At 33.0% G+C, this 18,658-nt stretch overlaps 1 protein-coding gene across 5 annotated transcripts in view; it reads left to right on the forward strand.

The window, feature by feature from the left end:
- The window catches only part of schlank (ceramide synthase schlank), a 737,426-nt gene that overhangs the window by 343,857 nt on the left and 374,911 nt on the right, over positions 1-18,658 (forward strand). For all 5 annotated transcript variants that reach the window (XM_067782172.1, XM_067782169.1, XM_067782170.1 and 2 more), the window contains exon 2: positions 931-1,051. In XM_067782172.1, the coding sequence (XP_067638273.1) occupies positions 941-1,051 (111 nt within the window). In that variant the 5' untranslated portion in view covers positions 931-940. The remainder of the gene's footprint in view (positions 1-930; positions 1,052-18,658) is intronic.

Genomic DNA, 18,658 nt, shown 5'->3' on the forward strand with positions numbered 1-18,658 from the left:
CCCCTTAGTGTTGCTAATATTCGTAACAATATGCTATTATTTGTAGGGTACTTAAGTTTTACTATATGGATATATTTATATGAATGCTTATGACTTTTGTATTAGTTCATCGATTTTGTTGAATGAAAGCTTATTTTTTTTTGTAATAGAACAGAGCTTAGAGAGAAAAAAAATCTGCAAACAAATAAAAGGTTTTCGAGATCCTTCCTCGCAATGTACAATTTTTTTATATTTTTACAAAAAAAATTGAAAAAATCCGTAATGATTGTTCGTTATTTTTGAATCTGCAGGGCCTATCAAAAAGTATTGTATGCACAGTTTATAGCAAATTTTATTAACTTTTAAAAGCTTCAAACCGTTTTGGAATTGCTCAATTCGTTCTTGATGTATGTATATATGATTAAGTGGACCCAATTTTATTTTTTTTTAAACTGTAATTCGTAAATATCTCAAAAACGTTACCATAGAATTAAAAATAACCTTGATTTTCCGAATCAGGAGGTCGCCAGAGCCTCGTCTGTTGGTGAAACGGGATTCGCCGCCCGAAGGTGAGGTTGATAATTGGGTTGGAGAAGCTATATATTCCACGTTATTTGTATCATTAGTTTGAGTACAGAAAGTATAGGAACCGTGAACATTTTTCACAAATATATTTTGTTCTTGCATGTAAAAAACTGCCGACAGTAAAATGGAAAACTATGCTTTCTCTTGATTCTACACAGAGAGATAGAAAATTTCTCACAAATGTTTATTGCTGTAGTGTATAGAAAACTTTTCATAGTAAAACGGAAAACTTTCTACGTTTTCCATCGTTTCTAGACAAAGAGAATACCCCTCTTATTTTGGACGGCTGTTATAAAGCTCTATTTCAAATCGTTAAAAAATATGCTATATGAAATTAGTGAGATTGAAATGATAATTCTCTTTCAGATTTTGGATTATGCCCATTGGCAAATCATTAGGTATCAAATCGACTCGATCTAAAAAGGCAGCAGATGTACCAGTTTTGGAAAGAGTTTACGAAAAATGTAATCGGTTGAATAACAAAATGGTAAGTAAAGTCATACATACATATGAGGCTACCAGTGCGAAAACAGCCTAGCCCCAACGGAATTTTTCACACACACAACTGTGGGTCAGGCGGAATGTACATACGTATAATATGTTGACCAAATTATTTAAGACAATAGTATATTACTACATAGTTGTATAATTTGGAAGTAGGTTCTGCACAAGAAACCAAAGATAATTTGCAAATTCACTTTTAATAGTCACAACAGTTATATTATCAGCAAGGCGGTATCAGTACTAATCAGGCGTAACTGTATTAAATTCTCGGATCCCTAACATTCGGCTTCAATTAATTTCAGAATCAATTAATTTTCCCATACAAAAATTAAGATAATTCCTACTTTTTCCCACTGAATAGTTTTAAATTTGCTGGACTAATGCCATGAATTCCCGCTAGGACGGGAGTTCCCGCATTAACTTTTTTATAAGTACCTTTAGGTGTTGTATACAAATTGCAGGAATTCCATAGTACCAACATACGCGGGGATTCCCGTAGTTTGTTTTATTGAAGGCTCTTCTAAGCAAAAATAAGCGACTGGTACGTTTAAACTTTGGTAGGGGATTACCCATATTAGAATTAGTTGAATTGTGGTTTTCTTGTTATCGACAGTGTTGAACTACTTTACCAACACTACCAATGTACAGTGATAAAAAGTAAACCGTTTTTGGCGGTTGAAAGATTCGATTCATGTGCGGTAATTCCCGGAATTGCTTTACTGAGTGGCGCTTGAATGACGGGAATTCCCGCAGTAAAGCCGAATGTGTTAAATTACTTTATACTGCTTTTGTACGTTCGCATTTAAAACATGGCAGGGTTGCGTGATTTTTATTTGAATGAATCGCGAATCCAAAAAGAAAATGTATTTTTGTTTGAAAATTTTTTCAAATCAAAAATAAAAAATATATTTGATTCGGTATCCAAATAAAAAAATACTGCCAGCTCCCATTGGTACCGCTTTCCTCTTTCATTCAGGGCCAAGTTTCTGATGGGGGCTATTTTCAAGCCTCATTCTTTATTTTATCGAATATTGGGGATCTAGAGAGAGCAACTCAATAAAACCCGTAAATTCAAGTTGTTGTCTTAAAATTAGCTGGGCTAAATTTAACTCAAACTGGATCTCGCTTAGAATTTCCACATTTGAAATATTTCTTTTTTTTCTTTATTAATTGTGTATACGTATAATACAATACATATCCATTCTCAAAAAAAATTACATTTTTGTGCGAGAATCTACTTCATCTAATTTACAGTTTCCGCTTATACAGTTGTGCTGATAAGCTTACCAAAGAAAATAAAAGAGTAATACATTAATTATAATAAATAAAAATATATTCTTTAATTAAAAATTAACAGATAAAGAAAAAGAAGGGGTCTTATATATGGCGCGAAACGCATAACAGAAATTTCTTTTAAGTGTTCTTTCCAATCCGTAGAAAAGGAATTTATTATAATTGAATTCTACTAAAATTGGGATTTATTAAAATTTATTCGAGTTTTTTTTTAATTAATTAAAATTGGTGGATGCCGAAATCATAGCTTTGAAGTAGGGGCATTATGACATTTTTCTTAAAGTCATTAATATTTAGACATGCACTGACATATTCCGGCAATTTATTGAACAGTGTAACACCATAATTGCGAATAGAGTTTGCACTTTTCCCGGTTCGGAAAAAAAGTTGTCCTAATATTTGTAACACATCGCAGACTATATACCGATCGATCTATTATATTCAGTTCTATGTTGTGCTTTATCAAGCTATTTTTAATTTTGAAAACTACTAAAAGTGTTTGTAGGATACATATTTTTTTAATGTCTAGCCTGTTCTTATAAAGGCTTGCAGTGGAAGTTCTTATTGGTAAAGACAGTATATTCTTTATTACTTTCTTTTGTAAAGGCTGAAGTTCGTTTATTTTATATTCTGCACACCGATTCCAAATTGGGTTTAAATAGCTGATCTGCGACATGAAATACGCGTTGTAGAAAATCCACAGTTGTTTTCTGGGAATAATGTTTCTATTTTTGTATAATGCGAAGTTAAAGGGAATTTTTTATAGCTTTAAGTTATTTATTTGCTCGCTCCAGTTTAAGTTGGATTCGAACCAAATGCCTAAGTATTTAAGCTTTTCTACCCTACAAATCTTCACATTGTTAAACATGATCCCGGAAAATTCATGAATATCCGGCACTGGTTTCAAATTTTTAAAAATTATAATATTTGTTTTTGAGAGATTTATTTTAAGCATGTTTGTGTCGAACCACCGTCTAATTTTTTCTAAGTCTTGTGATATACTTGTGACTAGTTGTTCAAACGATTCTTCTGCATAAATAAAGCTACCGTCATCTGCGTAGAACTGCGGCGTACCGTAAAGATTAAGTTTCATTACGTTGTTTATGTATATAAGAAACAAAGTAGCTGCCAATTTAGAGCCTTGTGGAACTCCTGTTTTGATTTTCTTTTTTTTTCACTTTTTATGTTATTTACCTCGACATATTGTTCCCTGTCTACTAAAAAACTTTGAAATATTTTAATTCCAATTTGATCTATACCTAATTGAGCTAGTTTTCGGATCATTATGTACAGGTTTACGGAGTCGAATGCTTCGATAGGTCAATTGCCAAAAGTGCTACGTACTTCTTGTTGTCTAAGTTTTCATATATAAATTCTGTACAGGATATACATGCATACAAGGTATTTAAATTTTCAACGAAACCAAATTGGTGTTTATGAATGATTTGATTTTCAACGAAACCAAATTGGTGTTTATCAATGATTTGATTTTCAATTAGAAAAGACTTCAGCAAAATGCTTTCAAAAATTTTGTCTAACGTGCTTAGCTTAGCGATAGGTCTGTAGTTTGAGCACAATTATTTGCTTCCGGTTTTGTGTATTGGCACCACTGCACCTATTTTCAATTCCTGTGGATATTCACCACTTCGAAAACTGTCATTGATAAGGCGGGACAAAGGTTCACTTATAAATTCTCTATATATATTCAATAAACGTGCAGATATGCCTTCGGGCCCATTCGCAGATTTCATATTCAAGTTTTTAATGGCTAACTCTACTTCCATCTGATTACATTCAGTTAGAATAAACGGTTTTATAATATTTGTTGCTGGTTCCTCAATATTATGAATATTTGTGGGAGATTCGATAACGGTTGTGAAGTACTCATTGAAACAGTCTGCAATTCTATCCGATTCTGTTATAATGTCTCTCTTGTGTAACACTTGACTGATTTCACTAACCCTAGCGGGTTCTTTGCCATAAATTACCTCTTTTAGTATCAACCACGTTCTATTTGCGGAGTAAAAGTTCTGCTCGATTTTTTCCCCATAGTAACGTTTTTTTTTGAAAATGTATTAAATTTCTTACTTGCACTTTGCATTTTTTAAATTCGTTTTCAAGGTAAATATTATTTCTGTATTTGGTTTTTAACTTATACAACCTGTTTCTTTCTTTAATTAACTTTAAAAACTCATTACTCATCCAGGCATTTCTCAACTTTTCACTGGCTCTTTTCACCGATTTCGTTGCTTTTTCTATACTATTGCACAGTGAGGCGTGAAAATCTGCAAACGACTCACTTCGAATTATGTCATTGATATATATAGCCATTTTCCTCAAAAACTTTGTAATCTAAGACCTTTATGTTCCTGCTTTTATTAGGCTGAGCCACTTCCCTGCTAAACAGAGCTGACGGAAACTCCAACACATTAACAGAATTTTTGACAACACTAATACACTCGCATACATTTTTCCTTTTATTCGTATGGAAACCCATGGTGCGTATGTGTATGCATACACGTATACACAATGTTTACATCAGGTTTGTCATGTCGCTTCTAACAACCTGATAGAAACTTTGCTTTACGCTGTGATGTAAATTTCCATCTGCCATATCTGCCAATTGATGCCTCAAATGACTGACAGCTGTCTAGCAGGGTTGCTTCTGTAAGTTGACAGACAAATATATAATTCTGTGATCAGATATAGGGTGATTTTCTAGCGCAAAGATATATTTGTAATTGATTTTATTAGTTAAAACATGATCAATTATTGTACCATATCTACTAACTTTCCTTGTTAACTAAATAGTTAGTTTAGTGCGGTAAACGACTCACACACACGACAATATAAAATTGATACACGTTAAAGTCGTTTAAACAATATATTTATTGTTTTTGTCTTTATTAAAATAAAAATAAAAAAGCAAAAAAATTGTTTCGACACATACCTAGTGTCTTCATCAGTTGCTACGATCAACTAACCGAAACAAAATAAAAATAAACAAAGTAAGCCTAACTAAATCAAACAAACGAATTTAGAAAAAGCTAATACAATATAACAAGTTAAAGAGAGTTACAAGAACAAAAAACAAAGTAATTATATATGTCTGTATGTATAACAATAAACGGAACCATCAAACATTACTGAAGAGCTGCGAAGAGACTCGAATACAGTGGGCCTGTATCACGATTTACCGAGTCACTTTTGTTTACATTTATATGTAAAGATTCTAGTATATTTAATCTGCTATTATTTGCTTCTGCTTTTATTAATTGGCAATCGTCTTCCTTTATTGGGTGCCTATTCGATAAAGCATGTTCAGCGATTCCACTTCCCGGGTCCATATTCTTTATATATTTCAAATGCTCATTTAACCTAATTCGTACAGTGCGGGACGACTGACCAATGAACTTTGCGCCGCATATATTCCCGTCGTCGTTTTTCTGCGAGCACGTTATTGAATATACGCCCGGCTTGTCCAGATTTTCACATCTGTCCTTCGTTGTTTTCAATAATGATTTTAACTTTGTTGTTGTTTTTGGGGCCAACATTACATTTACTTGCCTATAAAATTTCTGTAAGTCATTACAGCTGTTTGGATCATAAGTCATGCTACACCAAGTCTTCTTATCATCCACGCCCACTGTGTCAACTACTTTCCCTTCGTTCCTTTTTGTTGTGGTGCTTTTTAATTATTTGCAATATACTGCTGGAGCTATAACCATTTGTTTTCGCGATGCTCACGATTTTTTCCTTTTCTTTTTTGTATGCCGAATCACTGAGCGGCACATTTACTAGCCGGTGAGCCATGGAATTGAAAGCGAAATTTGTGGGAAAAGTGATGATTGGACTCAATCGGAATAAATCGGTCAGTCGAGGTGGGCTTCCGATATATATCGAATTAGATATTTCCAACGATATCGCCTTTTATTTTTAGGTCCAAAAACGGTAGCTCATTATTGGATTCATATTCATATGTGAACTGTATTGCATTATTTTTTGAATTGAATAGAGTCAGGGTTTCTTCGATTTTTTCCCTCTCCATGATAATAAAGCAATCGCCAACGTATCTGCAAAAGAAGTGCTGGAAGCATTCTTCAAAACTGTTCATGAACGAATTGCATAGAAACGGACTTATGCTAACCATTCGTAAGACCTCTGTTTGTGTATAGAAAACTCTTCTAAACTGGAAAAATGATAGGTTTATACACGTAGAGGTTATATGAAATAAAGCGTTGGCGATGAACGGGTTGATATTTTGTTTATCCAGCCAAACTTTCAAGGCATCCAAAGCACCCTTTTTCGGTACCTTAGAAAAATAAGAAGTTATGTCAAAGGAAGTAAAGCATTCATTCGGATTTATCTGTATATTTGTGACCTTTTCGATTAGTTCAAGAGAGTTTTTTATAGAAAAGTTATCGAAACTCTTGAGTTCTTTAAAGTAACTGCTCAACCATGATGCTATATTTGCTATAGGTGAGGAATAACCGGCGATAAAGGGTCGAAATTTGTTGCCAGGCTTATGAGCTTTATATAAACCATATAAGCAAGGCACACGGACGTATGACTTATGCATATTTTTGTCCCAACGACGACCGAATAGCTCCGCATACTTTTTTCTGCACTCAATCACCTGCTTTTTCATCTTCGGGAGAGGATTTTTCGCGTTGGCATAATTTCCTTCCTTGCAATCCCCTTATTTGCAATCTTCTGCTAACGTTCGAATCACTAAACTGTTGAATAAATAACTCCAATATTGAACAATGGAAAAATGGCCTTTATTAAAGTACTTCACAATAAATAACACTACTATTGCTCGCCAGATAGCGTCTGAATCAAAACTGAATGTAGCGCCTCTACTGTCGCGTCCTTTTATACTCTTTGATTTCCCCCTTGCCTCTTCTAGGCGCTTCTGTTCTAGAATCTACTAGTTGGTTATCTGCTAAAATTATAACTACAGATATACGTGTATAGCTCTCATATGTGCGTGTGTTTGTGAGCGACACTTCCACAATTATAATTGCATATCTCAGATAAGATATCTGTATGTGTTTGTGCGTTACTTCTCCGCTGCGTGTACGTACATATGTGTAGACATAATGATTGATTCGTTTATGTAGATACATAATGATTGATTTATGGATGTGCATACAAGGCCCCTTAGTGTTGCTAATATTCGTAACAATATGCTATTATTTGTAGGGTACTTAAGTTTTGCTATATGGATATATTTATATGAATTCTTATGGCTTTTGTATTAGTTCATCGATTTTGTTGAATGAAAGCTTTTTATAGAACAGAGCTTAGAGAGAAAAAAATCTGCAAACAAATAAAAGGTTTTCGATATCCTTCCTTGTGAAAAAGGGATGAGTTGTTGGGTATGGACTTGGATTTCGACATAAGAGCTTTTTTTACACAATAACGCACATTTTCTGCTGCTTCCGTATCTACTTTCCGGAGAGCTAATTCAGAATCCACTATTATATCCTGCATAGGTTTAAGTTTCTGCGGTAACGTAAGGTTAAGGCCTTTGTTCAGTAGGCGGATTTCATTTTTATCTAAGGCCACATTAGATTTATTGATAACTAAATTCGGGATGAACTCACTCGATGATTTTCTGGGGCTTTTCGTTTGACTCAGCTTTTTTAATTTTATACGTAAAACGCGATATCGATGGAAATATCGAATTCGATATATATCGGAAGCCCACCTCGACTGATCGATTTATTCCGATTGAGTCCAATCATCACTTTTCCCACAAAGTAGCCGCTTTCAATTCCATGGCTCACCGGCTAGTAAATGTGCCGCTCAGTGATTCGGCATACAAAAAAAAAAAGGAAAAAATCGTGAGCATCGCAATAACAAATGGTTATAGCTCCAGCAGTATATTGCAAATAATTAAAAAGCACCACAACAAAAAGGAACGAAGGGAGAGTAGTTCATTCTTTAACACAGTGTAAACAAAAATGACTCGGTAAATCGTGATACAGGCCGACTGTATTCGAGTCTCTTCGCAGCTCCTCAGTAATGTTTGATGGTTCCGTTTATTGTTATACATACAGACATATATAATACCTTGTTTTTTGTTCTTGTAACTCTCTTTAACTTGCTACATTGTATTAGCTTTTTCTAAATTCGTTTGTTTCATTTAATTACGCTTACTTTGTTTATTTTTATTTTGTTTTGGTTAGTTGATCGTAGCAACTGATGAAGACACTAGGTATGTATCCGAACAATTGTTTTGCTTTTTTATTTTTATTTTAATAAAGACAAAAACAATAAATATATTGTTTAAACGACTTTAAGGTGTATCAATTTTATATTGTCGTGTACCTTTCCTTGTATGCATATCCTGAGTAACTTCATTTAAACAAAAAAACCCATTACTATATGCACTGCCTAGATAATTTATCGCATCATTGCCAGCATTTAGTAGGTTTATGTTAAAATCCCCCAATATAATATATCTTTTGGTGCAAAACGTGATTTTCAAAGGCATTCACAAACGATGGTACATCAGACGAACAATTTCTATAAACACAAGCAATGTGAATATCAAGTTTGATTAATTTGATTATAAGAAAACTACTTTTTTCGAATTCCGTACAGGATATCAGCGAAGAACTAATAGATTCGTGTACAAAAAGTATACAACCACCGGCTATATTCGATTCACGATTGGCAAAATATGCATTGCAAAAGGAAGATTATAGTATTTATTTTCATTTTCGTAAATCCATATTTCGCTCAAAGCGACCACATAAATATTTCCCTTCTTTTTCTTATTTTCCTCAATCAAGGTCTTTATATCGTGAAGTTTGTTTCTAATACTTTGTACGTTTAAATACATTATGTTAAAACTAGTTTCATTGTTTTGTAAAATTGACACATTACATCCATATTCAACGTTTTTGTTTAGTAGTTGATTATTAAGACAATCCATAGTTAACAATTAATTTTACCTAAGTATATGAGAAAAGTATAAAAAAGTATATGAGAAAAGTATAAAAAGGAAGTTTGTTTTGTTTTATCTATTTAAGTTTTTGATATCATCCAAAGAATATATTTCTATGATTGCTGTGTTATCATCCTTCCCCGCCAGTAATCTCGCACCTCTCATCCATACATATTTATATTTTTTATTTTCGCCTCTTGTTTTGTTTTCCTCATTACTTCGCTTAGCTCTTTTTCCAACAGGTGGTAAAAGTTAATATTTTTACCCATCATGTTGGTGTTTGGAATAATTTTACTAACATCAATACATTTACCAGTCTTTCTGGAGTCCATACATTTTCTCCTAAAGTCACCAAAACTCAGTTTAACTATGAGTGGAAATGTTTTGCATTTCTTGTTTTCACTTTGGTAAATGTCGACTATGTCCTCTTTATTTACATTCGCATTTACTTGTCACCAATCTTGACAGCAACATCTTTCAATTTTTGTTTTTCAATCTTCGGTAAATTTGTTATTATTACATTGTGTTTATTTTCTTGTTGTTCACTAAGTTGTGTCTTCATTTGTTTATTTTCCTCAGCAAGCCTTGCTATACCCGCTTTGAGTGAATCGAAGCTTTCACTCATATGTTGTTGTGAGCTTTTTATTTTTCTCTCTTGTACTTTAAATTGTTTTTGCAATTGTTCTATAATTGTTGTTAGACTAGCATTTTCATTATCTTCGTCACTCGTTTCACTTGAAATTGTTTCTTTTTCAAGTTGTAGTCTCCTCTTTTTTCTTGTTTTTGGCGGCATTATTCTCGTTTATGAAAACTGAATTTAGTTATTTAAATCACATATTTCTTGCCAAATACTAGACCAACACTGAAAATCTCAATCTCACTGCATTTAGAAGCAATAATACTGCGTTACAACGCTTATTTCGCTTTAGTGAAGGTGTAATATCTTTATACCTTTCATGAAAATGAAATGGTATATTAATTTCGTCACGAAACCCAAAATTGTAAGTCCTTAAAGGAAAATAGATAGACCCACCATTAAGTATACCGAAATAATCAGGTTGAAGAGCTGAGTTGATTTAGCCTATCCGTCTGTCCGTCTGTCTGTTTGTATGCAAACTAGTCCCTCAATTTTTGAGATATCTTGATAAAATTTGGTGAGCGGGTGTGTTTGGGTGTTCGATTAGACATTTGTCGGAACCGGCCGGATCGGACCCCTATAGCATATATCCTCCATACAACCGATTTTTCAGAAAAAGAGGATTTTTGTAATATCTTACTCAATTTAACAGATTGAAGCTTCAAACTTCACCATATACTTTCATATATTGAACATATTGTTGCCTGAAAAAATTGATGATATCGGTCGTATATATAGTATATATCCCCCACAACCGATTGTTCAGATAAGAAACTTTTCATAATTACTGCCCTATTTTAAGAGCTACAGGCTCAAATTTCAACGAATGCTTACGTATATAGCATATATTGTTGTCTGAAAATATCATAAAGATCGGTGGTATATGTATATAGTATATATATGGTGGTATATATAGTATATATATATATATTTTCGCAATTTTAGCCCCATTTTAATAGCTAGAAGCTTCAAATTTCACCGAATGTTTACGTATATGGCATATATTGTTGTCTGAAAAAATCATAGAGATCGGTTGTATATATAGTATATATCTCATTCAACCGATTGTTCAGATAAGAAACTTTTCGCAATTTCTACCCCATAGATCGGTGGTATACATAGTATATATCTCATACAACCGATTTTTCAGATAAGAAACTTTGCGCAATTTCTGCCCCGTTTTAACAGCTAGAAGCTTAAAATTTCACCAAATGCTTACGTATATAGCATATATTGTTGTCTGAAAAAAGCATAGAGATCGGTGGTATATATATTATATACTTCATTTAAACTGTCATTTTTGCCCTTTTTACGGCTAGAAGCTTCAAAATTCATCAAATTTCATCAAATAGTTACGTCTAGGTCATATATTAATGAAATACGTGATTCTTAGTCATAGTTTTTACATGCAGACCACAAAAAACGTGAAGCTTTGCATCCTCACACAAAGTACCTACCTATTTTTATACCTTTCATGAAAATGAAATGGTATATTAATTTCGTCACGAAACCCAAAATTGTAAGTCCTTAAACGAAAATAGATAGACCCACCATTAAGTATACCGAAATAATCAGGTTGAAGAGCTGAGTTGATTTAGCCATGTCCGTCTGTCTGTTTGTATGCAAACTAGTCCCTCAATTTTTGAGATATCTTGATAAAATTTGGTGAGCGGGTGTGTTTGGGTGTCCGATTAGACATTTGTCGGAGCCGACCGGATCGGACCCCTATAGCATATATCCTCCAGCCAACCGATTTTTCAGAAAAAGAGGAGTTTTGTAATATATTACTCAATTTAACAGATTGAAGCTTCAAACTTCATCATATACTTTCGTATATTGCACATATTGTTGCCTGGAAAAATTGATGAAATCGGTCGTATATATAGTATATATCCCCCACAACCGATTGTTCAGATAAGAAACTTTCCGTAATTACTGCCTTATTTTAAGAGCTAGAGGCTTAAAATTTCAACGAATGCTTACGTATATAGCATATATTGTTGTCTGAAAAAATCATAAAGATCGGTGGTATATATAGTATATATATGGTGGTATATATAGTATATATATATATTTTCGCAATTTTAGCCCCATTTTAACAGCTAGAAGCTTCAAATTTCACCGAATGCTTACGTATATGGCATATATTGTTGTCTGAAACATCATAGAGATCGGTTGTATATATAGTATATATCTCATTCAACCGATTGTTCAGATAAGAAAATTTTCCCAATTTCTACCCCATTTTAACAGCTATAAGCTTCAAATTTCACCAATTGCTTACGTATATAGTATATATTGTTGTGTCAAAAAATCATAAAGATCGGTGATATATATAATATATATATGATGGTATATATAGTATATATATTAGAGTGACCACAAATGCAAATGTGCTGATTTTTGTTGCTCCCCGCGCATTTTCTGATAGCTTGACAATAGAAAATAAGATCTGCATAAAAATCTGACCACCTGTAGTGGGAAATAGCCACGCGCATTTGACGTAAAGTTCAAAAATTGACCTAAAAATTATGCGTGGCTTTAGAGACCAATATCTCTTTAAACAATGATTTTCGGAGAAATAATGTAAGAATTATTTTTATACAAAATGAAACTGGGAACATATTCTCCATATGATATTTATTCCTACCGTTATCCTTTCAGGACATATTAAGTCCTTAAAATCAAATTTAAATTTTTTTGTTTGTTAAAAAGGCAAAAATAAATATTTAAAAAATAGGAAATTGCATAAACTATACATCATTTAATAGGTTATTTAAAGTAGTTTTACACATCATAATTTTTTTTAATGTACATGCACTATTATACCACTTGCAGTGGTGTCGAAGTACATAGCCATAACATTATTTTGTACGTTCTCTTCTGCTTGGAAGCATATTTCCATTCATAGAGTTTTTTCCAGCCTGTGTTTAAAAAAGATACTCTTACATTATACAATAGAAAAGCCTTACATATCACTTAGCTCTCGTAAGATATTATTAAATAATTACCAATTAAGGGAATGCATCTGGATCTTAATGCCATTACAATAATAGTTTTAAAAAAAATTTGAACAAAACTTTATTGAACTTAATATAACACACTTATGAGCACTACCGCTACAACTTCACTTTAAAGAAGGTTCAACACACTATTGAATGAGCTGAAATATTTTAATAACCTACTAAAGGTAAGATCACACCTAGCGTCGTGTCACGTAACAGCAGCGTAGCAGCACGTCACGACCAAATATTCTTTGCATGTATTCTTATGGAGCATATCACACTTAGCGGCAGCGGAACTGCGCGTCGCGTCACGTAGCGACAAATTTGAGCAACTAGGCAAAACTGACGCGCTGCTGCCGCTCAGGTGCTGCTTGGTATATCACACTTCGCGGCATGTTATGTCATTTTTAAACCACTATATGCTTAAACAACAACAACTATTTTGCCGTGACGTGCCGCTCTACTGCCGCTTTAGTGCGATATACCAAATTATGACGTACAGTGACGCGACGCTGCTGTTACATGCCGCGACGCTAGGTGAGTACGTACCTTAAGAATGAAACTATACCACATTTTTTTTAATTGCAAAGCCTACTACGATATTTTAAGCTTGGTAAAAAAAAAGTTTGAAAAAATGCGGCTTGCTTATTTTAAATCATTTTCTTGACTATAATAGTGCATGTAAATTAAAAAAAAATTATGATGTGTAAAACTACTTTAAATAACCTATTAAATGATGTATAGTTTATGCAATTCCCTATTTTTTAAATATTTATTTTTGCCTTTTTAACAAACAAAAAAATTTAAATTTGATTTTAAGGACTCAATATGTCCTGAAAGGATAACAGTAGGTATAAATATCATATGGAGAATATGTTTCCAGTTTCATTTTGTATAAAAATGATTATTACATTATTTCTCCGAAAATCATTGTTTAAAGAGATATTGGTTTCGAAAGCCATGCATAATTTTTAGGTCAATTTTTGAACTTTAGGTCAAATGCGCGTGGCTATTTCCCACTACAGGTGGTCAGATTTTTATGCAGAGCTTATTTTCTATTGTCAAGCTATCAAAAAATGCGCGGGGAGCGAAAAAATTCAATACTTTTGCAAATCCCATATGTTTTGTGGTCACTCTAATATATATAGTATATATATATATTTTTTTTTTGCTATTTCGGCCCCATTTTAACAGCTAGAAGCTTCAAATTTCACGAAATGCTTACGTGTATAGCATATATTGATGTCAGAAAAATCATTGAGATCGGTGGTATACATAGTATATATCTCATACAACCGATTGTTCAGATAAGAAACTTTCGCAATTTCTGCCCCATTTTAACAGCTAGAAGCTTCAAATCTCACCAAATGCTTACGTATATAGCATATATTGTTGTCTGAAAAAATCATAGAGATCGGTGGTATACATAGTATATACCCCATATAAACTGTATTTTTTTGCCCCTTTTTTACGGCTAGAAGCTTCAAAATTCATCAAATTTCATCAAATAGTTACGTTTACGTCATATATTGTTGAAATACGTGATTCGTAGTCATAGTTTTTACACGCAGACCACAAAAAACCTGAAACTTTGCATCCTCACATAAAGTGCCTACCTATTTTTATACCTTTCATGAAAATGAAATGGTATATTAATGTCATCACGAAACCCAAAATTGTAAGTCCTTAAAGGAAAATAGATAGACCCACCATTAAGTATACCGAAATAATCAGGTTGAAGAAGCGGCCGGATCGGACCCCTTATAGCATATATCCTCCATACAACCGATTTTTCAGAAAAAGAGGATTTTTGTAATATCTTACTCAATTTAACAGATTGAAGCTTCAAACTTGACCATATACTTTCGTATACTGCACATATTGTTGCCTGAAAAAATTGATGAGATCGGTCGTATATATAGTATATATCCCCCACAACCGATTGTTCAGATAAGAAACTTTTCGTAATTACTGCCCTATTTTAAGAGCTAGAGGTTTCAAATTTCAACGAATGCTTACGTATATAGCATATATTGTTGTCTGAAAAAATCACAAAGATCGGTGGTATATATAGTATATGTATGGTGGTATATATAGTATATATATATTTTCGCAATTTTAGCCCCATTTTAACAGCTAGAAGCTTCAAATTTCACCGAATGCTTACGTATATGGCACATATTGTTGTCTGAAATCATAGAGATCGGTTCTATATATAGTATATATCTCATTCAACCGATTGTTCAGATAAGAAACTTTTCGCAATTTCTAGCCCCTTTTTAACATCTATAAGGGTCAAATTTCACCGATTGCTTACGTATATAGTATATATTGTTGTGTCAAAAAATCATAGAGATCGGTGATATATATAATATATATATGATGGTATATATAGTATATATATATATATATATATATATTTTGCGATTTCGGCCCCATTTTAACAGGTAGAAGCTTCAAATTTCACCAAATGCTTACGTGTATAGCATATATTGATGTCTGAAAAATCATTGAGATCGGTGGTATACATAGTATATATCTCATACAACCGATTGTTCAGATAAGAAACTTTGCGCAATTTCTGCCCCGTTTTAACAGCTAGAAGCTTCAAATTTCACCAAATGCTTACGTATATAGCATATATTGTTGTCTGAACAAATCATAGAGATCGGTGGTATATATATTATATACTTCATATAAACTGTAATTTTTGCCCCTTTTTTATGGCTAGAAGCTTCAAATTTCATCAAGTAGTTACGTTTAGGTCATATATTTTTGAAATACGTGATTCGTAGTCATAGTTTTTAATGCAGACCACAAAAAACGTGAAGCTTTGCATCCTCACACAAAGTACCTACCTATTTTTATACCTTTCATGAAAATGAAATGGTATATTAATTTCGTCACGAAACCCAAAATTGTAAGTCCTTAAAGGAAAATAGATAGACCCACCATTAAGTATACCGAAATAATCAGGTTGAAGGCTGAGTTGATTTAGCCATGTCCGTCTGTCCGTCTGTCTGTTTGTATGCAAACTAGTCCCTCAACTTTTGAGATATCTTGATAAAATTTGGTTAGCGGGTGTGTTTGGGTGTCCGATTAGACATTTGTCGGAACCGGCCGGATCGGACCCCTATAGCATATATCCTCCATACAACCGATTTTTCAGAAAAAGAGGATTTTTGTAATATCTTACTCAATTTAACAGATTGAAGCTTCAAACTTTACCATATACTTTCGTATATTGCACATATTGTTGCCTGAAAAAATTGATGAGATCGGTCGTATATATAGTATATATCCCCCACAACCGATTGTTCAGATAAGACACTTTTCGTAATTACTGCCCTATTTTAAGAGCTAGAGGCTTCAAATTTCAATGAATGCTTACGTATATTGCATATATTGTTGTCTGAAAAAATCATAAAGATCGGTGGTATATATAGTATATATATATATATTCGCAATTTTAGCCCCATTTTAACAGCTAAAAGCTTCAAATTTCACCTAATGCTTACGTATATGGCATATATTGTTTTTTGAAAATATAGTATATATCTGTATATATAGTATATATCTCATTCAACCGATTGTTCAGATAAGAAATTTTTCGCAATTTCTACCCCATTTTAGCAGCTATAAGCTTCAAATTTCATCGATTGCTTATGTATTTAGTATATATTGTTGTGTCAGAAAATCAAAGAGATCGGTGATATATATAATATATATGATGGTATATAGTATATATATATTTTTTTTTTGCGAATTCGGCCCCATTTTAACAGCTAGAAGCTTCAAATTTCACCAAATGGTTACGTGTATAGCGTATATTGATGTCTGAAAAAATCATTGAGATCGGTGGTATACATAGTATATATCTCATACAACCGATTGTTCAGATAAGAAACTTTGCGCAATTTCTGCCCCGTTTTAACAGCTAGAAGCTTCAAATTTCACCAAATGCTTACGTATATAGCACATATTGTTGTCTGAAAAAATCATAGAGATCGGTGGTATATATAAAATATACTTCATATAAACTGTCATTTTGCACATATTGTTGCCTGTAAAAATTGATGAGATCGGTCGTATATATCCCCCACAACCGATTGTTCAGATAAGAAACTTTTCGTAATTACTGCCCTATTTTAAGAGCTAGAAGCTTCAAATTTCAACGAATGCTTACGTATATAGCATATATTGTTGTCTGAAAAAAGCATAAAGATCGGTGGTATATATAGTATATATATGGTGGTATATATAGTATATATATATTTTCGCAATTTTAGCCCCATTTTAACAGCTAGAAGCTTCAAATTTCACCGAATGCTTACGTATATGGCATATATTGTTGTCTGAAAAAATCATAGAGATATATATATATTGTATATATAGTATATATCTCATTCAACCGATTGTTCAGATAAGAAACTTTTCGCAATTTCTACCCCATTTTAACAGCTATATGCTTCAAATTTCACCGATTGCTTACGTATATAGTATATTTTGTTGTGTCAAAAAATCATAGAGATCGGTGATATATATGATGGTATATATAGTATATATATAGTATATATATATTTTTTTTTGCGATTTCGGCCCCATTTTAACAGGTAGAAGCTTCAAATTTCACCAAATGTTTACGTGTATAGCATATATTGATGTCTGAAAAAATCATTGAGATCGGTGGTATACATAGTATATATGTTGAAAACCTACTGTAGTTGGGAACTACACATTTAAGTTTTCTCTTTCAACAACAATACCTTTGAGTTTCATGTATTTGAAAAATTTTCTGAAGTATTTTATGTAATTTTTTTTTCTATATTGAATAAATCAACGAATTGTTAAGACGTATAAACGTTTAATTCAAGTCTTTTATTTTACATCGGGCTTCCTGCAGAAATAAAGTTTCAACAGGTTGTGGGCCCAGAGTCCGTGTCGGTGTAAAATTAAAATAAATTATTGGTTAAATGGAAAGCCGAAAATGAAAAAGCCTTGGCTACGATGATGCTGTGTGTAAAGCCATCACAATTAGGTTATCTTAAAAACTGTACCAATGCCTCCGAAGCATGGCAAAAGTTAAAATGTGTATATAAGCCAAGTGGACCAATACGAAAGGTGACATTATATAAAAAACTTTTGAATCTCAGTATGTCTGAAGGTACATCAATGGTACACCATATTCAAGAGTTTATGAATGTATCTGAAAAATTAGCAGAAGTATGCATAGAGTTGAACGAGGAACTTTTAGTTATTATATTGCTATCTAGTTTGCCTGGAAATTTTGAATATTTTGTTATAGCAATAGAAACTCGTGATTCTTTTCCAACGTTTGAAGTTTTGAAGGCAAAGCTGTTAGAGGAGTTTGACCGGCAGAATCAAAAGGAGAAGGGTAATGGAGTTGTAGCCAATCAGCAAGTTTTCTCGCAAATTCTAAAGGAGAAAGCAAATCGGGAAAGAAACAATTTAACGGCAAGTGCTTCAACTGTGGCAAGCGTGGACATATGGCGTCGAAGTGTAGAGCGCAACATTAGCAGCAGCAGATGACACAGGTTTCAGCAGTACATCATGGTGTCTCGATAGCGGTGCCTACACTCATATATGTAGTGAGCGAAATATGTTCGTTTCTCTCAGAGAAAGTAAAGAGAGAGTGATGTTGGCGACGGAAACTTATGTGGAAGCTGAGGGAATAGG

The sequence above is a fragment of the Eurosta solidaginis genome, chromosome 4 (assembly GCF_040869045.1).
Source record: "Eurosta solidaginis isolate ZX-2024a chromosome 4, ASM4086904v1, whole genome shotgun sequence".
Lineage (NCBI taxonomy): Eukaryota > Metazoa > Arthropoda > Insecta > Diptera > Tephritidae > Eurosta > Eurosta solidaginis.